We start from the raw sequence: 23,474 nt of genomic DNA, 5'->3' as shown, positions 1-23,474 counted from the left end.
GATATCGAAAATTTTTTTTTTACTTTTCGTCTTACATCGTCAAATTATAATAAAATTTACCATCAAAATTGAAAATTAATATTTTTTAAATTTGTGCCCCCATTACCGTGATCATACATCCTTAACGCTTTAATCAACTAATAAATTAATAGTTTTGATAAACAAAAGAAACAATAAATTAAATTAAATTTGACTCCACAAATTAAATTCTATTTAATATTTAGCTATTTTCTTTGTGATTTTTTTTTTCAACTAAACAAAAAAAAAAAAGCCAATCATCATATAACAGAGAAACGCAATTCGCAAAATTCAAACAAAGAAACATAAAAATTAAAACAAAAACAACAGCAAGCAAGATTATAAGTATATAAGCACTACACAAAAAGGTTGACGAAAGTTGAAGAAATCTATATGTACAAATTATGTGTCTGTGTACATTATTACTATGTAGTAAATATCCTTGAATCAATAATAGAAGAATGACTCAAACTTAAGGTACAAAGAGATGATAAACAATTGATTCTTGATGTTATTTCATTCACTAGGGATAAACTCTTTTAGCTTTAAGGAAGTTTTTTCCATACAATATAAAATTATTGGCTTATTACTAGGAATGTTTCGATTAGCCGGCGACTAGTCGGAAAATCCGTGTAGAAACTATGTTCGCTTGGACACTTCTCCTATGCTACGTGTCAACGTGTGTTAAAAATGTCATTTTTAATTGCAATTAGCTCTTGGTAGGAGCGATAAATTGTCTTTAAATTTCAACAGCATGTGTATTAGGCTTTTAATAATCAAAAATATCAATTGCTTGTTAAAATAAGCTAAAGTAAAAATTCGATCTTCCAAACTTGTAGAACTTTTGCGTGCAAACGACCTATACTCGTAGTTTATACAGTAGAGATTTTTACTGGATGCTGACTAGGATGCAAGCTAAGACTAATAGATTCGGGTCAGGCGTTCATTAATGACCTCTCCAATTTAAAATGGGCCAACGTCAAATATTTTTGTGAATCAAAATTATCAGAGTTAGGATTAGAATTGTTGATTAAAAAATCCTAACAATTAATGTTAGTGCGTTAAGATTGAAGTCTCGGCCTATTTTTAGGCTAAATACCGTTTTACATGGGCATCGATAGAAAACTTTTAAAATCATGTTCTTTTATCAAATTTAAGACTATCGTTCGTTTAAAATCACTCATTATTTTTCACCTATACACATACAAAGCCAATTTGGTCATATTTACCCTGAAAGTATAGACTTATGTTCAATAGGTGGGGTGTTTTTTTTAAGGTTTTGGAGATGTAAAACATATTTTGCCGCTGCTTTTATCTCCAACGGCCTCTTTAGTTCAAATGAACTTCAGTTCGATATATAGGATTGCTTACTAAGCGGTTCAACTTTTCTGGTTGAAATTGAGCTGGAACTTTGAAAATTTGTATGTAATTTGGGTTAGAGGCACTTCTAATAGGGTGTGACTTATGGAATTGAGAATTTCCAAGCTCCCTTCTGCCTTTTATGTCAAAATAACTTTTTTCGTGATATTTAAATCTTCACACTCCTACTTACAGCCTCTCAAATTATTTTGAAGAGTTAAAAATTTGGACATAAGTTAAATTAGTTTCAAGGAAGTGCCTTGTGGGGCAGCCAACTTTCCAACATCCCCTTCCAAAAATCTTATTTTTTCATGGCTTTTAAAGCTATTGGCATCTTTACACTCTATCTTAAATTAGGGGAATAAAAATTCGTATGTGAATTAAGGTTTGTAGAAAGTTATTTTTGGTGGTATCAACTCTCCAGCGCCTTCTTTCACAAACAAGAAAAGTCCCATTTCAATAAAAAGCATCTAAAAACATGAAAATATAACGAAGGGAACATATGACTTTTGTAAGTAGCTCTGCTGCTCATGATTTTTTTACTGACTGTGAATGACTTTGTTTCTCTGTATGGTGTTGTATTCAGAACCATATACATATAAACACCCTCCGATTTCTCACTCTTTATACATTTACCATATAAATATTGTTATATTGTGTGTCATGGACCTTTTTACTTCTTTACTCATCTTTTTGATTCAATAAATTTTTGTTTATTCATTTAATATTTATTATTATTATTATTATACTTAAAATGTAAATTTTTGTACAATTTTAACAAAAGTAACGAGAGTAATGTATGCATTTATGAGTATATTTGTTTTACAGTAGAACCTGGCAAATTTAACATTACATATTCGCTTATTTTTTAATGTTCGCTTTCGCAAGAAACCATGACATATCCACGTTGGTTATTAAAGAAACCCGAAGAACTAGGTCCATGTATATAAAATCAACTAATTAGTCCATTTCCGGTTTTCCGTTCGCCCGTCTGTCAGCACGATAACTCAAAAACGAAAAATGATATCAAGCTGAAATTTTTCAGCGTTCTCAGAATGTAAAAAGTGAGGTCGAGTTCGTAAATGGGCAACATAGGTCAATTAGGTCTTGAACTTTATCCGTAGGACCCATCTTGTAAACACTGTTTACTCGTTAGAGTGCAAATTATATAGTATGTATTATATGGGAATATTAGTTATGTATGTGTGACATGCATGTATATGTAATGTGACAGTTTAATCAATACTAGGCTATATATGGTATTTCAACAATTACCTCAGTCAATTGTTTGTTTTCACTTGTCTTTGAAACTGCTCTGTTTAGAATTTAAATAAAATACACTAATAATAGCTTATAGCAAATTTGTTGAACTAAGATAATATTTTCACATGAAAAGTTCGCTAATTTTGGGAATGTTGGCGGTCCGATCATCGACCGCATAATGTGTCAGCGTGTGTTGAATCGTGATAGGCAAAGTTTTACTGTATTTTGTATACAAGTTTTTTGATTTAGCACTTAAAATTCTGGAATTTTGTTTAACGAATGACAACTATAAAAAAATATATTATTTTATATTATAAAATTTTCTTTTGTTCAAACTCATCTAAATCAAACTATTTTTTTACAATCGATTCATATAACCACCAAGCAGTGTGGTTGGTTTTTAGTTGTTGAACAAATACACAAATCTTCTGTTGTATATATGCCATTTCTTAATCCTTTGGTAAAAAATCAAAAATGGTTTAACATTTAAATCTCGTTTTTGTTTGTAATATTTATGTAAAATGTTCAGCGTCCGTTCTTCTCCAAGCATTACAACTTTCAGATTATGTACCGATGTAAAACACTAGCGGTTATCCGCCCGAGTCGGTGGGCTTAAAAACAAAGACTACCTCGTTATAGTCTTCACTTCTCTTGCCCACACTTATCTCCAAAATGCAGCCAATGTTACTTGACGCAAATGACAAATTTTCATGCACAATTTCATCATCGCCTTTTTCGCTCGAAGTGCCTATACTTAGAAATACTTGCCGGAAATACTCAAATGTGTTTAAATTCTAGTTTTTCTTTCCTTTTTTCAAGCCTTCACATTTCTGAAAAAATTTGCAAAAAATTTGCCCAATTAATGTGGTCGATTTATTTCTATAATTTTGTGAGTGAACACATGACATCTTTACTTATACCGCGTGTTAGAAATGTTTCGAAACAGCAAAAGCACTCAAGTCATTGAAAAGTGAACTCTTACTCTTAACAAATCAACAACTTTTGTTTGAAACATATTTTCGAGAACTTTCCGCAGAAATTGAATTCGAAATTATAATGTTTCTTTTATAGAAATAGTTTTTGCATTAAAATTCGTATAATAGAGAGAAGCAGGGAAAATTTTTTCATTACGAAGTCGTAAGCGTAAGCGTTTTTTCAAAACTGAATGATCAAAAATTATTCTGTTGTTCCGATTATTTTCTATAATCTTTATTTTATTACACATTTTTTTTCTTCGCTCAAGAAAATTAATAGCTACAAAAGAACAATTGCATATTATATTAATAACTCTTTAAAATATATGTTATTATTAGCAGGTGTTTCACGTGTGAACTTATACTGTTGAAAAATGGCTTCTATGCATGTTAAAAAAACTTTGATATAAATTTACAATTAAATTAAAAAAGTTGTAAGTATATGAGATACCATGAACATTTTTATTTTACTTGAAAAAGTAATCGATTGAAGTGTGATATTTGATATCATCCAAATGAAATCTGCAGTAACTGGGCAGCGCGATTATGATTTAAATTTGGAAAATATATATCATGCTACATTTTATACATTTTGAAGAACGCAAACTTTGCCGGTTTAGGTTTGATTGAGTGTCTTGCAACTTCGCTGAGTGATGCGTATGAGTAAAATATAAATTTGTTTACTCGAGTTTCTGCGGGTTATTGCGGTTAAAAAAACCGACAAATTTTTTTTGTAGGGACCCTAATTTTGCAGTTGGACATATCTAAGAATTATCTCCATTAAATTATCTTTTTCCTTCAAACCTTTTCCAAACTGAGCCGATTTTGAAGATCAGCGCCAATTTTTAAGTTTTTTCGGCGTTTTCGTTTAGGCGCTACGATGCCACAGACAGACACACACACATAGCGATCAAACTTATAACACTCCTTTTTTAGTTCGGTTGTTTAAAAGTTCTCTTATCTTTTTAAATGAAAATCTCTCTAAAATGATGGTTTATGGTGCTTCGACAATCATTCGAACTCTTCTTAAAGTGCTGGATTCTAGAATTCTAGATTAAATATTTAAGATTTTTTATTTTCCCTTCCTATATTTTTGAAGGAAGTTCCTAAAAACTAGACTGATTGTCATCATAAATTATACATTAAATCTACAAATAATTTATTTGACATAAAATGTTGGTGCATATATCCTAAAATAGGTACTCAAAAAACTATTATAATATTTTATTAAAACATACACACACACAAAAAAAAACACTTGAATACAATTTAAAATAAAATTACAAAATTAGTTTAGTTAAACAAAAATCATTTCAAAAACTAAAATTCATTCATTATTCATTAATGAAATTAATTAAAAATAAATTTATTGTATAAACATATAATAAAAATTATGCTCTTTATTGGTACATGGTAGGTATTAGTCGAGTCAAACAAGGCCGAAAATCACAGTATATTCCTCCTTATCATTTTGAAGCCTAAGATGTTAAATTTTCCATTAGTAGCCAGGCTAAACCATAGTTCGTTAACAATTTCAAAAAAATACTTTGTACACAGGTGTTCTTTCAAAATTTCTTTATAAACCAGCCTTAAATCTTTAAAAAAAACAGCCGTGGTCTATAGAAAGGCGAGATCATTCGAAGCTGTCTATATTATCCAACAACTGCGCACACTCATTTTATTTAACACCAGTCACCATACATTGTGTTAGAAATATTTTGAAGCAGATGAAAAGTACTCGATTAGCAAGCTGCGATAACGTACCTAATTGTATTGTTCGAGATGCTACAGATTTAGCAGAGCCATTGTTTCATTTAATCAACTTGCCTTTTGCAAGTGGGACATTTTCTCAATAGAGAAAATTCATATTATATATTAATTGATCATACAGCAAAACATTATACACTATTTTCTAGGAAATTGAAGACTCTACGAAAAAGGTTTCTTATATTTTTATTGTAAATCTCACCATTTAAAGAATATTGAATTTTGAAGTTTGATTATTTTAAGACACATTTAATTCGACTCGTCAGCAAATAAGGATTATGAAATGGACAACGCATTTTTTGTTAAAAATTAAATGCTCTCTTATACTTAGTCGATTAAATTAAGCGTTTAAAGATATTCATCATCATAATTTTAATGCATATCGATCTTAACAGTTTTTGATAACTAATTCCTAAAATTTCAATTTAATTTTTTGAGTTTTAAGGAAATATATTCAAGTTTAAGTTTTATTAATTATTAATTGGCCTATTTATTAATTAGACAGTTCGTTCGTACATTTAAATAGCATTGTTGTAAATTACTATGGTTTCTTAATATCCATCTATTTATTTGGTCTAAGAGATAGAGAGTTTTGCTCGTGATCTGTAGTCCTTCCAATATAGTTGTCATTATGTAAAGGGGATGTGAGGGGAACATTTATCAGTAATGGCTGATAACATCTCTGATGCGGGGGTAGGGAGTGCAAGGGTGAAAATTAAATTCTGCTCGTGATATGTAATATTTCTGCTTTTTTTCCAATATGATTTACGTCACCTAAATAGTGAAAATTGAAGTGGGCGGATGATTAAGTCTTGCCTAGGAGTGAAAAAAGTAGTTATATTTATTATTTTGACATTTCATAAAACATTGTGAAGGAGATGCAATTTATGAACACCTATTGAACCAAAGTTATAATTTTTTTTCAATCCTTAGACACGGCCTAGTCATCCGCTTACTTCAATTTTCACTTCTTAGGTGACGTAAATCATATTGGAAAATGGGTGGAAATATTAAATATCATGAGCGTATTTTCATTTCCACCCTCGCACCTCCAACCCCGCATCAGGGGTGTTATCCGCCATTACCGAAAAAAGTTCCTTCCACACCCCCTTTAGGTAATGACAACTACATTTGAAAGATTACACATCACGAGCAAAACTCAGGTTTGCCTTCGTCTAAATGAACGCCAGCTGAAACCTAGCCTAAGAATGTTATCTTAGTTCTATTTATGTAACAGTTTGCTGGATTGGATATTTAACCAATTAGGTTTGGCAAAGGAAAATTACCCCACTAAAATCTTCATTGATTTAGCTATGTTATATACAAATGAATGTAAACCTGGTATGGGTACCGGGACACAGGTACATTCCAGGAAATTGCGAAGCCAACAAGCTTGCTAGAAAGAAGATATCTTAAAAAGGGCCAATCTTAAAAGGATAATCTTAAAAGGGGGAGGAATGCACTTGTGGTACTACAAGACAGATATAGTCTGGGTACAATAGTAGGCGTTCCGAAGATCGCTTTGAAGGGCCTCTGTTCAAAGTTGTTGCGGCTATTACAGAACACTGGTTGGGCGGCAGGCATGCTGAACACCTGGGCCTGGCAGTGAGTGTATCACGACTACTGCAAGAGCTGTCACAGTGGTGAGGAGGAGGAGGCAATGTTTCATGTTTTCTGTCACTGCTCAGCTCTTGCCACGAGGAGATGGACTTACTTGAGCCAGCCTCTCTTTGATAAACTCTCCGACCTAAAGTCCGTCAACGTCAAAGCTCTCCTGCTGTTTTTAAACAGCTTCAAATGGTTCATGGAGTAATGGCCGGGGATGGGCCAACCCTTTTTCGGTGTCACAACGGACCTAATGGTCTAAGTGTGTCCCACCTCAGGACAGCCACTCTAACCTAATCTAACCTAGCTATATTATAAAAACAGTATAAGTAAATACAGCATCAAAAGACAATCTCCCATCTCCTCATTTACAACTCTTTAAAAAAATAATAATTCGACTATTGAATTTAGGAGAGGATGACGATTTGGCATTTGGATTGAATGGATGAGATGGCAACAGCATAGTGGTGTTTGTTGTATCAAATAATTTATGTTTCAAAATTGATCACATCACAACATTATTGTGTGCGAGTTACAAAATTTTTCGTGAGTATGAGTTATAAATGGTGGTAATATTGCCGGTTGCCTAGGCTGCCGCCGAGAGCTTTGTCCTCTGTCGTGTTGTGATAGGTTAGGGACTCACATCTACATGTTACTACTACTCATGAGTCGTCTCGTATATGGTTGTATGTATAGTCGATGTGCCTACTCATGGATATATAGACTCACACAAACACAAATACTTTATTTGGGTAAATGTAGTTGTGTTTTATACAATAAATACACAAAAGAGAGTTGGGGTACCTAGACATATTCGAACTAGTGTAGACTTTACGAACATAGCCAAAAGGAACAATATATACATAGATACTAAAAATTCTCATTTATCGAATATTCTTAACATGCGCAATCATTTTCGATATGTATATTCGATGTTTTCTTTTTCTCTTTTTTTTTGAATGTGTTAATATTGTCTTTTACAAATTACGAAATTTTATATTAAATAATACCTAGGTATTTGTAATGTAAATTAGTATTGCACAAACTTTTTTAAAACTTCTTTCACCCTGCCCACTCAAAGACTTAATGGCAGGTCCACACGATACCAACTTCACACAGACTTCTATAGAATTTTGTCGGCGCAACAAATCAGTGCAAACAAAAGTCGGTATGATGGTAAAGTCTACATGAACATTTTTCTCAGACTTTTTGTCTGTACAAACATAGCCTGTACCGTGTGGACCCACTTTTAAAAGTTTTATACGGACTTCTCCATGAAATAAATTCTAAAAATTTTTATCTCTACCTTTATTAGAGACGAAATTTTTGTCCATGTTTCGTTGGGCAAATCTATATTATGCTTTTAATGTGATCATTATTGTTATACCATATATATACGAAATATCAAGGTATACTGAATTTAGTTCCAAGTTTGTAACATTCAAAAAAATTGATGCTACAAACAAACTTTTGGTATAGGTGTTCATAAGATTCATTTCCCGTTGTCCGTCTGAATGTCTGTCTGTCTGTCTGTGATCACAATAACTCAAAAAGAGATATCACGCTGAAATTTTTATGGCTCGGGGCGTAAAAAGTGAGGTTGAGTTCGTAAATAAGCAACATAGAACAAACCGTTAGAGATAGAACAAAAGTTAGGAACAAAAAATGTCCTTTATTTGAGAATAACTTTTATTTGAAATTTTTTTTCATGAACATGACTTTACCCGTGAGGGCGCAAATTAGGTTAGAACATAATAACACTTCTACTTCTTTACTTTAAAACAAACGATTCCGTGATCAACATTGTCTATTCATAGTATTTCAACAATTAACTCAGTCCATTGTTTTTCACTTGTTTTTACATAAAATTTAGGGATTTGGTCCAGCCTTCTCCAGCCCTTTAGTGTGTTTTTTGCATAGTGCCAAAACCAAACCAAAATTTATCGGGTATCCAATTTTTATCCGAGGATTAATAGTACGGTTCAATACATTTATACCACACTTATTAGGTATTTTTGCAAGTATACGTAGCTTCCCTAGCCACGACACCTAATGTATTTGCCAGACAAGTTCTTCTACAAGTTATTGTGAATTAAAAAACTTGTGCAAATTGTGTAATTCTAAAAATTCTTTAAACAAAATTAAGAACACTTATTTTGGAAATGCACAATTTGTGTATAACAACTGCACTTACAAAAAATCTGACGTAGACCACTATCCAATATAATATTTTTGGTGTGTAAGGGTTGCCAAAACTTATATCCATATCTGGACAACATTCTACTTTTATCCTGAATAAGCACATAATCTCTGTATTACACCCTGCTTTATAGTTTGAATATGAACGTACAATGTATTTACATGAATTAATAAAATTTTGTATATTTTTAGTCATATTTTTTTTCGAAAATATAGACTTATGCAGTTTATCAAAGGTTCGGAGAGGAGTGAAGATTATAAATTTGTTTTATATAATCAATATAATCCTAGAACACGATTTATGAGGTTTCTCAAACTAATGCATTATTTCAAAAGGTGTCCTTTGATTAAAATGACCTTAAATTCGGAATGTAAGGGCGTTTACCATGCAGAACAATATAATGAAAGTGGCGGTTGACTTTAGTAATTTGTAGGCGCTCCCAGAGCGAAAAAGGCGTTTTTTCCAGGCTTTTGTGTATATGTAAAGTTAATGTTAAAGAAGTGATTTTTGTTGTACCAACTACCGAGCCCTCTTCCCCTCCTTTCCCTTTTATGTCAACATTTCGTGTGTAAAAAATCCCATTCTAATTATAAGAAACATCTAGTAAAGGAAAAATGACCTTAATGATGGTGCTCTAATGCTCATGATTTTTTTACAATGTATGTAAAGTATAATACACAATCTTCGATATCATTCTAAGATTCTATATTGGCATTATATTAGGTATATTTTATATTAAATTTTTATAGAAAAGTGTATCTTCACTTTATAAAGATATTAACATAAATTCTAAAATAAATTGTTCGCATTTTAAAAATAAACAGACTTTCTATACGTTTACCCACACCCATGTGAACCTCTCTTATCCTTTGTTACCGACACCTTCCCTTCTACCCCACATTATTCCTTTTCTTAGTACTATGATGACGATCCTAGAAGCTCAGTTGGTTGCAGCGTAACCAACTCCGCCCGCGGTATGCTTAGGGTAGCGGGTTCGATTCCGGCCATCGCAACAAAATTAATTTAATTAATAGTTGTGATGGGCTGGTGTAGTGCATGGTATATGCATGAAGGAGGTGCACTCAGCTTATGAAAATAATTGAGGAGCTGATAAATGAAATTATCAGCGGAAAGATGGTAAAACACATATACGGTATCACAATGGGCTCTATAGCCTAAGTGTGTCCTTCGTGGACAGCCAATATAACCTAACCTTACCTTCTATACGTGATAGATCTACTTAGCTCTCATATAGTTTTTTGCTTTTGTAGTGTGAATCCATGAAAATGCATTTTTTTTAAGTTAACTATAATTTTATCAAAAATAACTCGGAATGGTCATTAGACAGAATCACTCAGTGCCTCAGTTACAATATTGCCCGTAGGCGGAAATTTGAACTTAAGTTTTAAATAATGATTTAATCAAAATAAATGCTTTTTATACCATGTAAATAAGAAATATATCAAAGTATACTAAGTTTAGTCCCAAGTTTGTAACGCTTGAAAATATTGATGCTACGAACAAAATTTTGGTATAGGGTTCATAAAATCACCTAATTAGGCCATTTTCGGTTGTCCGTCCGTATGTCCACTTGTCTGTCAACACGATAATTCAAAAACAAAAAGAGATATCCAGCTGGAATTTTTATAATTTATTCAGGACGTAAAAAGTGAGGTCGAGTTCATAAATGAGCAACATAGGGTCTTGTGTGCGTACGATTCATCTTGTAAACCATTAGAGATAAAATAAAAGCCTTAATGTGAAATGAAAGGAGTGTGTTCCTTATAAACAAATAAACAACTTTTGTAGCATTTTTTCGTGAGGGCGCAAATTATTAGAAACATTATATAGTATGTATACAGGTACCTAGTGTATATTTTTTAAATTTATACGTTACATATATTATGTATGTGTTTGTTTGTTAACAAACTATATACCATATCCACTGAGGGGCAGTGAGAAGAAAGATCTTCTTATTACTTTGTGTGTAAGAGTGGCTACCTTACTTTACGTGTATGACGATTACATGATCAACACTGTCTATACATGGTAATACAACAATTAACTCACCCAATTGCTTGTTTTCACCTGTTTAATTAATTTTTACTTTATTTAATACATAAATTAAATTTTATTTTTTATAATATAATTTCAATTTCAACTTTAATAATAAATACTTTATTCTTAATTTAAATAAGAACTTTATGTCTTCCCTTTGTAAATTCGTCTATGATTACATCATAGTCCAGTTCTTTTAGTAGATATCTTTCAATACTCATTAGGATAAAAGAGTTTAACTTCAATTTTGAAAAAGATCGTCGCTTTTACAATTTGCTGTCATCATAACCAAATATATTTTAATAAAATTTCAACGTTATGAAAAGTATCTTTTAAATTTTTATCAGCTAAAAACTTGTATAATTTTGGTAGGAGACCGTAGGCGGGCACCAAGGCTATCTAAACGGTAAATGTGGCACTAGAGTAAATAGACATTACAAAATATACTGGCCGAATTAAACTCACAACCATTTTACAACTTCTAATGGGACTATTCATCTGGGAATCATATTTTCATAGGGTGTAATAACAAGTCATCAGCTAATGAAATAATAAAATTGATATTTTTATTTCCCTTGGGAAATATATATACACATTTTTAATATATATTTTTTCAAAGGCGATTATTATTTCAATGTTTATGTATTACCTGCCAACTTTAGAGACTGAAAATAAGTGGTAATAAACATATAGGTTAACATAATAGGTCTCTGACCTTCGTGTGAGTGTCGACTTGGCCTAACCTGCCTTATGCCAAAAATATTTCTTGTCTCAAGTAAATTTCTTCTCGCTCCAAAAATTAAAGCTAAAACTTATAAATAAATTGTTAACAAAAAAAACACGTTGTGCCCGATTAATTAATAGCGTATAAGCACGGTAGTGGGAACACAAATTTAAAAAAAATATAATTTTTCAATTTGCTGGGGAATTATGTTATTACTTGAAAATATAAGACGAAAAGTAAGAATAAAATTTTCGAAATCTGAAATAATTTTCAAAATAGCGAAAATTGAAAATTTTGTTTTATTATTTAGCTTTCGATATGTTGAAAACCAAGGCAAATATCGAAAAATTCTTATTTTTCGTCTAAATTCATGAAGTTATAAGAAAATTCATCATCAAAGTTGAAAATAAGGTACAAATAATATCAACCACAGGTCTAAACTTGCTTTGGCGGTCGTAACACCTTAAAAGACATAAGCATTATTGGTTCAAAAAAAAATTTCCTTCGTCAAGAAATTCTTTTTTCTGTGTATTCTTAAAACAATTAAATCATCGTTTAAAAATTCGAATTTATTGTAATTTTTCCTTACTGAAAAACTTTTTACAATGTAAAAATATTCCTTTTTTTCGTACTAAAAGTTATTCATTTTTCTATACCACAAGAAAAAGTGCACCATTGTACTAAGATTAAAAAAAATTCTAAAAATCACAATAAACACGAATGTTTGGAGACTAAATAATAAAACTATTTGGTAAATTGTATAATAACAAAACAAAATTTCTACAATATCACACAGAAGTTTTAAAAAAGGAGATAATACAAAAACTATATGATGAGAGTGGAGACAAAACTGGATATCAAGTATTCGAGAAAACCAGAATACCAGATAGATGATAAAGTAAACACACAGGCAGTAAGATCTACATGCAGGCATAGTGGAAAAACAGCAGTTAGTATAAATTATAGTGATTCCAGAGCAGCTGCAGGGCGTGGCGTCTGGACGCTATATGACGTCACCTTCATTGACGCCGACGCTAGTAACTACTCTAGTAAAATTCACACACACATATCCACGTATTAACAGACATACATACATTAGCTTGTTAACGATTGGCATTACTTAGATAAAGATGGAACTACAAATTTTATTATTATTTCTCTTTGTTCAATCGTCTATACAGGGTGGATCATTTGAAACGATAAGTTGAAAAATCTTATTAGGTAACAAAAGAAAAATGTTTCAAACAATGCTGAGGAAAAAGACAATTAAATATAAATAAAGAAAAATAATATAAAGAAAAGGCTTTTAAAGTTGATTATTTCACCTCGAACTAGTTACGGATTAAACATAGAAACAACTTTAAATTGGGAATTTGTTGCTGTTCCTTTTTCTATTTTTATATTCATTTTTCCGTGAATCAAATAGTTACGGCAGAAATTTAATGCAAAGTGGAAGAATTTCGCTATAGTTCATTACATTTAGTTAGAAGTATATAGTTATAGTTAATAAATCAATCAAAGATTGCATTCAAAGCTTGCCCTTCTCCTTTTAGCAAAACAGAGTTTTATATGTAATCTATGGCGATACCCACGTATGACGTCACCAGTGGGTATCTTCCTTTTTGTTTAATAAGAATTTTATATATTCATATCTTGCATACTAATAAAAATTGTTAAAACCAACTTCACTTTTCTATTCGTAAAGTGAGAACACCCACAATATTTCCAAAACCATCCCACGCAACTTGTGGCAGAAATTAAATAAACAATTCTATTCTCGTGATTTTTACAATCAAGTTTGGTCAATTTACGTTTGTTTCGCACAAAAGATGTTTTTATTTTTCTAAGGAAGAACTTTCTGATTTAATGTATTCTTCTATTTTTTACCACTAACGTGCCTGGAATAACCATGAAGATTAAGATCAAATTCAAAATGCTTAAATTATGCCTCCCTATGAGTTTAGCTTTTCTTTCTTTTTTTTGGAAAAATATTCTGAATTATTAGTTACCTTTCAAGGTTTTTTATTTAATCGATTAAAATAGTCCACCCGGTATACATTTTAGCATGGTTCAGATATATTTTAGGGTGTAATTATAGTGATTGTTTACAATCACGAAAATCGTATAAATACGTATACAAGCACTAGGATATTTGTACCAGTGAATAAATAATGTATTATGAAATCAATTGTTTAATAAATACTCCATGAATATTTACAGTTTATTGTATTTGTATACCTTTACTGAATGATTCACCAAATCAGTCCGATAGTTTTACTATGGTTAAAGGTAGACAATGTGATGAAATACAAGGTATCACATACATACATGTATAGTATATCTCTTACTGATATGTTATTATTGTTTATTTAATAGGCTGTTGATTTGTAGTACCTCCGTTTTTATAATACAATTCTGATACTGTCACACGCCAGCCAACAACCACTTATCACTAACTTCATTCATTATGCCATTCAATATGGAAATATTTTCCGTAATGGTTTTTTCATATATGCATTTTTTTAAATTTTCACCACCCTCATTTATTTTTGTGTAAACTATAGATAAACTATATCATGTTGCGAATCATATACTCTTTTTTGGAAGTTTTTTGAAGTTAAAAGGAAAACGTTTTTGAAAACCGTGTAATGATTCTAGCGATTTATCAGAGCCTCTAAAGTTTCATATATATGCTTTTCTTTTGAGTGTAGAAATTTAACGTTATTAATTTAATTTATTTTTTTACTAACACCTACACTTACTCCACACTAGCAAATCTAGAGGGAAGGTCGTCACATGATAAGAAGCTTATAAGCATTGCTTTATTATCTTAAATGATTAAATCTAAAATAATATTTATCTCTCAATTTATTGATTTGCGTAAGAAAGTTCATCTATAAGCCCAGCAAGGACTGGCAAAGGTTTCAATTCAGAGGTGCTTGTCATCTAAGAATATCTTCAACTGACTATACTGAGTGACTGTAATATATTATAGTCGGAAATATGCCTAATAAGAGGCACAATCAGGCTAGTAAGTAACAATGTCTGAATCTCTCAAGGATTTAATAATTTACTAAATTAACCAGGAAATATGGAGGGCAAGGTTTGTTATAGAAACGTGTGAAGATCGCTGCTACTCAATATGAAATAGCTAAAGAAGCAATGAAGAAAAGGCAGGATCTAAATGATTGGGCATTGCTCTAAATCCTCTGTTAGAGAAATTCTTCAGTAGGACAAGGAAACTTCTGAATCGTTAGAAAAACCTAATCTGCGAAATCACTGAAGCTTCCTGAAAAATGGAGTATCACAAATGCAACTGCTGCAGAGAATGCCATGAAAAATAAGAAACGATTATATGGTGTATCAATTCGTGGCACTGGAATGTCGACGTTCAAAAACTTTAGAATAACGTTTTCTTATTTGGAGAGGCGATGGAAATGGATGGATATCGAGCAAATAATGAGCTTCAAGAAAGTACAACTGGGGCTAATGGGTTTGAATACAGAGACACACAATGGGCATTCCCCTACTATTGAGTAACAACCAGCACTACTAATCGGTAAGAAAGACCGATTAGCAGTGCCTAATCGGTCTTTCTCGGACCTAATCGGACGTAAGAAAGTTAACCTTTAGCTATTGTCGTTTTTTTAATTGCATATGAGCAGTTTCGTGAGGGCTTAGAAGGCTCTTACCTTAATGTGACTTTTTGAACGAATCAAGAGGCTTTATTGGTATAGGTAATGAATATCATCAGTCTTCGTTAAATACGCATACCTAATATTTTTTACTGAAATGAGATTTCATTTAGAAAAATAAATCTCATTTATTGTCTTTAAATGTTGTCGTCAAGACCTCTCAGTCCTTTCCCTCAACGCGACTCATATCGCGCTGTCCGGGATGAAGTACCGGATTTTATTTTAGGCTATTCAATCAACTACGGAAAAAAAGACAAAATATGAACCTAAGTAACTTTTGAAAAAGTTTCGTTAATACTGATGTGGGGCCGGAAATTTTTTTTATGAATTTACAACTGACTACTCTAACTGACTAAACTTGAACCTACTAGAAGCCGCTAGCCGTGAGCGACCCCCCCCCCCCTACATCAGCAGTTAAAAGTTAAAATTGAATCAATTATTTTAAATCAGTAGTGTTTTCTGAATTTATTCTAATAACCTTATTTTTATTAATGTAAAAAATTTGAATTTAAAAGCCTATTATTTTACAATATAGTAGGCATATAATGATATTATTCATTAATTAAAACTTGACACAGTACATGTAGATGACTAAAAATGACATGTCCACTGTTTGGCGTCTGCCTATCCGTCTGTGTGAGCCTACATATAAATTAAGTTAATGGTGGTGACTATTACTACATTACAAATCTATAATATAGTACTCTAGGTGGTTACTATATATTCTAGCCACTATCATATAATTCATGTAACTAAACTAACAAACTATGTGAAGAGAAGAGTACCTACTATACAACTATTTTCATATACCCACAAACTTCTGTTTTCTATATAAAACGGATTTTTCTAGTTTGTAAAATGTCTAGTCTAGTACTATCATCTAGTCAACTCGAGAGAGAATTGGATGTGTGGGAAAAGGAAAGATTACACAATAATATCACCATTTACATGGTATAGCTGATAGTTCAGACATCAACCAGATTTTTATCTCTAGAGATCAATGATTTTGTTACCTTGTTACCATTCAAAGCTGCAGTTACATTTTTTTTTCTCTCAATTCTGAAATGAAGTTGTACATTTATTTATTTTTTTTATTAAAAAATTTAATAATGAGTCTCTACTCAAAATAGACCAAGATCCGGCATTAGAAAAATATTTCCTTGATGATCTTGCTGTTACATGAGATGTACAGTGGTAGAATGAACAGGAAATAAAAACGACTCGATTGAAGTTTAAAGTCCAATTTTCGAAGGTAATTGGTTCTTAGCATAACCAAAGTAATACAAGTGAGATGGTAATCATGGATTTCATTAGTTTTGCATAAGATCGAAAAGAAAAAAGAATCACCGTCCTTACAACTTCATACGTTAATGGATGATAATGGCATTCATTGATTTTATATATTACAATATAAACAATTTAGGGATGTAATTTCTGTCAGAATAGCCCTGCTGGTGCTAATAATTAATTGTTCTTATGCATGTTAATAGAGTTTGAGAAGTACCATACCATAGAATATTTCACTATTAACCTTATTATAACAGACGCCGCTGTATATTACTGCTGCGGATACCTGCAGCCAGGTGTAAAAAATTCCATGCTTCTAGGCCTTGCGGTTTCAGCTGTGCGTTGATCGATCAATGAGTTTCTTCTTTTAGATAAACCTATTCAATGCTATTTTCATCAATTAACAGATGAGTACATATTTTTCTTATGTCGAATCTTATACTGATTTTCCACTAAACGGGCATACAAATCTCAAACTGGAACAATTACTTAACTTTTCGCAAACTTTTTGAAGATTGGCGTGTTTTGCTTTGAAAAAGCCATATTTGATTATTATTATTATTATCCAACTGTCACAAAACACGCTAGCCTTCAAAAACTTTGCGAAAAATTAACGTATTATTTGAGTTTGAATTGTATTTTTGTTTGTCTGTTTAGTGGGAAAACCGGCATTAGCCTAAGGAACCCATATGACTTATTAACTTTTTTCGATTTGAGGAAAAAATACTTCTCGCGCGAGCTTTAATTAAATTAAGATTCAAGAATTTGAAAGTGTTTCATTTTACTTAAGTTCTATTTTTTCCTAATGTCTACTAAAAAAGTCATTTTTTCTTGTAACAATCGGTGTCCGAAAAATAGAACTTACAGGCTTAAACTGGCTTTTAGCAGGCACTATATAAGTAGACGGGTATAAACAAACCATAGTAATATACAACAATACTGTTCAAATATATGAGAAAAAGTTTAAAACGAATGAATTTTTGACTTGTTCGAAATAATGTAAAGATTATTTTACATCAAAATTTTGAATCTGTATTTAGCATAAAGTAAATTTAGTTTCTAGTAGACATAATTGCCAGGGACAAGCGCGTCGGCAATATTGATATTGGGGAGAGTTCGTGACTTTACTCGACTTAGTATGTGGTTATGTTAAACTAATGTTGAATTTATGAAATATTTAGGGGAAAATTTTCTAATTTGCCTTTATTTAGAGACATCTTAAATTTTTCTCTCTCAGTTACAATTAATTCAAACTTCAAACTTGGGGCTAAACTTAGTATACCTTGATATATATTGCTTATATACAAGGTATAAAAATCGTTACTCATTGGTAAGTTATTATCAATGAAATTCAAATTCTATAACTGGAAAATTGTGATTAGTTTACATTGTTTCTAGACTACTCAGAAAACTGTGACATTACAATGATCACTTTAACCAGGATGTATATTCTCTTCAATTTAAACATTTTTACTATTTAAAATACTAGATATAGTAAATTCTAGATGTTGCTAGTTTCTCGTACAATATAACAAATGGTATTATTTAGAAACTGAATGAACGGAATGATGTATATTACAAACGATGCGATAGTACAAAAAATTGAGTACAACAACAGCCTACCATCATTTATAAAGTGCAATGAGAGAAATATAATAATATGAAAAGTTATGAATGTAACACGGCCTAAATGAAAATTGTAGATACAGATAGAGTAGTTTAGTTTAGATACAAAATACAAGTGGAACAACGTGGTGTGGAATAGTAAACGTAAAATAGTACAACAATCACTATCATCCTACAATGATCCATCCTCTTCTCCTATCCCATTAATAAGGTCTAAGAAGATTCATACACGCGCAAGGGTGTTGGTTACTATTCAATGTATATGTCTCTGTTTGATGGCTTTTAGTTTGGCAAGGTAACAGATAGGTGTAGTATATAGTACTATATACTCATATAAAGGGCGAGTGGCGACTGGATAAGAGGTTTGTGCAGGAGGGACGTCTATAGGAGAGGGTGAAGGTGTTTAGTAACAAACTCAAAATGTACATTGACGATGATGTTTCGTGCCGTAACGAAAAGACAGCACATGATATACATAACTATAACCAAAATTATTTATAGCGATTGTAACAACAACATCGAATGATTTCAGACAATTGTTAACAAGAGGACACTGATTTGCTTTGTATATAAAGTTTTAGATTATGTATTAACTTTAAAAGATAATACTACACCGTTTCTAAATAATTTATTTTATTGAATAAAGTGATAAAAATATTCAAAAATGAAACTCGAAATTTATTTTGTATTTAAATATTTTGGATCAACTAGAAGGCTATCAACTATGGGGTTCTACTGTATTGCTGGCAAACGATCAAACATTGTCAAAAAAAAGTTGATTTCAAGACAGTTAGATTTTAGAATTTTCTTTGCTAATTGAAATTAGGCAGGGAAATGTCTATCACCTGAGAGTGGTTGCATTTACTGCGTATACGGCCGCATTCCCAAAAGAATTTTTAGACCGTTTTTTAAATTCATTTTTCATTACTTTTATCAATATAAATTATGATTGCCCGATAGTTTTAGCAATTGCTACCACTGTGCCAAATATAATTCTAATATTTTTAAAAACCAAACAATTGTTTCAAATCATCTTGGTGCGAGTCTAATTTTCCTAATAATTTTGTAATTAAAGAATATGATTTTTTTCTAGAGAGAAATTAGGTTACTTTACTGGCACAAATTTTGCGTTAGTTAGCCCAACTGCTCTCAGATGCGAGACGTACTTCACAGACTCCTTAAGTTAAGGTAGTACGAGCGCCAAGGCAAGTTTAGATTTGTGGTTGAAATTATTTGTACCTTATTTTCAACTTTGATGATGAATTTTATTATAACTTCATAAATCTAGACGAAAAATAAGAATAAAATTTTTAGATATCTGCCTTTGGTTTCGAAATATCGAAAGCTAAATAATTAAACAAAATTTTCAATTTTCGATATTTTGAAAATTACAATTAATACAAGTTATAACATAATTGACCATCAAAATTAAAAATATGTATTTTTTTAAATTTGTGTCCCCACTACCGTGCTCATACATCCTTAAATAATAAAAGAATTATGCGAAATTCTGCCAGCTCGGATGCAATGATCTAGTATTGTCAACTTACAGCACTTAAAAATAAACCTTTGCATCCACGTGTACGGTCTGTTACTTGATGAGCATACTCTCAGAATTGTGGTCTGTTGTTAACTGCCGTCCTTCGTCAAATCTCTATTGCTTTTTGGGGCCACAATTCTTTGATATCGAGGGGGAGGGTGTAAGGAATGGGTGCCCTTAAGGGATATAAGAAACTCCAGGTATGCGTTATGGATAATCTATAATGTACAGGTTATGACCAGCGCTTACTTTTAGCAATACTACTACGACTTTCCTAAATATCTTTTGGTATGAAAACAAACGTCCAAAAACTCTGTTGAAACTATCCGTTTATTGATAGATTGTGTTGTATAAAGCAATGTCGCTATAAACATTTTTTACTATGTAACCAAAGTCATCACCATTCGTCGTCGTCTACAGCTTACTTGTCGTACACTGTACTTTAATGTATTGCTAGTTGACGATACTGCTGTTATTTCGACGCTCGCGCTTTTACACCACCATAACTAACAACATATATACTAGGTTATGTTAGCTTTGGTGGTGTAGTAACATGGATGGTATAGTAGGTAGGTAGATGATACCTCCTGGGCTTGCTGCTGTTGTAGCATAGCTTGTGTGTGCTTGTGCTTGCTATACGACACTAGACGGCGCTATTGATTGAACGCGCAATACTATATATATGAAGTCTGCTACAGCAGCAGCAAGGTCAATGACCGTCGCGACCCTACATGACCTTACTATAAACCATCTATACATTTACCATAGTATCCATCTATTTCCAAATTATCACAAATACATGTATTATTGACATTAATGAAAATGATTAAAATACTATTTAAGTGCTAAAAAACTACAAGCTTTTATTTAACTTCACACCTGTCGTCTCTTCTACTAGTAATGTATATTTCCAGACATCTAAACTTTCAAAGTACTTTAATAGACATGCATGATAATAATGAGTCTTGTACCATTTGGAAAGTCCTGTCAGTAGTGAAAAGTGAGTCATTATGATTTTCTTTCCAACTTCAAAGTTTTCAAACATCAACATGAGAAATTTTAAATCTTTGAATTGAAAGCACCGCCCTTCAATTTAAGGTTTGTTTAGGCATTTAGATAAAAAGGACTCCATATTTGAAAATAACCTGGGGAGCCAAAATATGAACCGCTATTCGTTGATTACCACTAAAATGCGTGCATAAATTTAGCTCAAATTTAAATGCTCTGAATTAAAACGGGCAAAAGACATCCAAATTAAGGTCAGTGTTGATGATCGAAGCCTTAGACGTAATCTTACATTTAAAATACTGAAAACAAATCTTCTGGACTCCATTAGAGAAAATTATAATATATCATCTTACCGCAAACACTTGAGGGCCATAGAAACATTTTAATATCTGTAAACCGAACTTCATTCTCTAAGAACTAATAATAATTTGTAATCTTTTTGTTGCAGGTTATTTACTGACACGAGTTGAAGGAAAAATTGGATCTCCGGAAAAACCATTATCAGATTTGGGTTTAATATCATATCGATCTTATTGGAAAGATGTGCTCCTTGCATATTTATGTGCAAGACCAGGTACACAATTATCGATAAAAGATATTAGTCAAGAGATGGCTATTAATTCTTATGATATTGTGTCTACATTACAAGCCTTAGGCATGATGAAATATTGGAAAGGAAAACATATAATCTTGAAAAAACAGGTATTAATTTTTATTTTATTTTTCCTCAATTTGTTTAAAAAAGTTAACCTGCCTATTTGTGTTCAGAATCTTATTGTAAATTTTTTTTAGTGTCTCAATATTGCAGTTTGCTTATTTCTGCTTCCTATTAAATGCTAGTCTTCCTCTCAAGCTACTCAACATATAAAGATAAAAAGTATTTTTTTAAAGACAGTAATTCAAATAAAAAAATTATAACACATAAAAAAAGTATCAATCGTCACAATATTTGATTCATTTGAAAGCTAATTTTATGCCATTTATGTTAAATTATGACTTTCTAAATATGGCACATTTTTAGTGTTGGTCATTCTGACAGCTGACAGATGATTTTTGTTCAATGTGTTTTATTATTCCATCGTAAATAAACATACGCAAGAAAAACGTTTCAAAGGTGTGGAAAATTAAACCATTTGTGTGAAGATCAAAAAGACTTCGAGATTTCGTTTCCTTAGAGTCCAGCCACGATAGCCTTAAAATCAAAATAACATTTAAACACAAATGGCATAAAATTAGCTTTCCAATGGTCGGATTCAATTTCATGGCTATTGTCACTGATATTAATTCTATGGGTATAATTTCAATTTAATCTTTGTTCACTTAAAAAAAACCTTAGAAACCTACCTCAAATCATATAATTTGTAGCAACCTTGAATTAAGTTAATTTTCAATATTTCTGAAGACTTATTAGAATAAGACATACTTAAAGACCATCAACTTTGTAGTTAAATTTATCTATTTTCTTTAGGACGTTCTTGATGAATATGTGGAACGAATGAAACGCAGAGGTCCATTAGTGAAAGATGTTGATCCAAGTTGCTTGAAGTGGAAACCTTTTGTAGCACCACAACCAACAACTGCATAACAAATTGATATTTTAGGTATTAAAGAAATAAAGGTATTCTAGTTAATAATTAAAAACAATAGAATTTCGATCAATCGAACGGGTTTTAGTACAAAATTTGTTTGAGGCTTACGTCAAACACTCTAAATTAAGGTATCTTTGCTGACGACTCTGTGAGAGTATCTAATAGCAATAGTTAAACAAAATCATTAGTAGCAAAAATAGTAAGATGCTTATCATAGCAAAAGCTGGTAAAGAATGCTGTTGTGCTTATAAAATTATTTTGCAATTTTGCAACTATTTATTTGATTTTCTTGTAAAGAGTCTCGTTATTATTTTTTTTTTTTTTCTGTTGGTTTATGAATAATATGTTGATTTCTGATGTTAGCACGAAAAAAAAAAAGTTTTCTTTGCTAAAACCATTTAATATATTATGTGGTAAGAAAAGGGTATAAATTACTAGTTACTAGTATGAGACATGATCTAATGGTTAAGGTGTTGATCTCTAAATCGAGGGGTTTAAGGCTCAAATCTTGGTGTTATCGCGTCAGTGTAACTTTTTCATTTTCTTCATCATTATTTCTTGATAAATTAATAATATCACTAATTTAGTTCAATTTAATATGTTCAATTCTAGAAGGAACGCAATGTGTGTACAATACTTTTAAAACCCGAGCATGATTGATCGAAGTTCGATTGTATTCATTAATCATTTTAATCATACGAATGACAATCGTTTTGAAATGAACAAAACTTTAAACTCATTTCTTTTATTCCGAGAGATGG

The 23,474-nt window shown here is 31.4% G+C and overlaps 1 protein-coding gene across 1 annotated transcript in view; it reads left to right on the top strand.

The window, feature by feature from the left end:
* Positions 1-23,002, top strand: part of LOC123295135 (histone acetyltransferase KAT7) — a 77,301-nt gene extending 54,299 nt beyond the window's left edge. The window contains exons 4-5 of the mRNA XM_044876364.1: positions 21,573-21,826; positions 22,593-23,002. Of these exons, the coding sequence (XP_044732299.1) occupies positions 21,573-21,826; positions 22,593-22,709 (371 nt within the window). The 3' untranslated portion in view covers positions 22,710-23,002. The remainder of the gene's footprint in view (positions 1-21,572; positions 21,827-22,592) is intronic.
* The last annotated feature ends 472 nt before the right edge of the window (positions 23,003-23,474 follow it).

Source organism: Chrysoperla carnea, chromosome 3 (assembly GCF_905475395.1).
Source record: "Chrysoperla carnea chromosome 3, inChrCarn1.1, whole genome shotgun sequence".
NCBI lineage: Eukaryota > Metazoa > Arthropoda > Insecta > Neuroptera > Chrysopidae > Chrysoperla > Chrysoperla carnea.
This window is presented reverse-complemented; position numbering and strand designations above follow the sequence as displayed.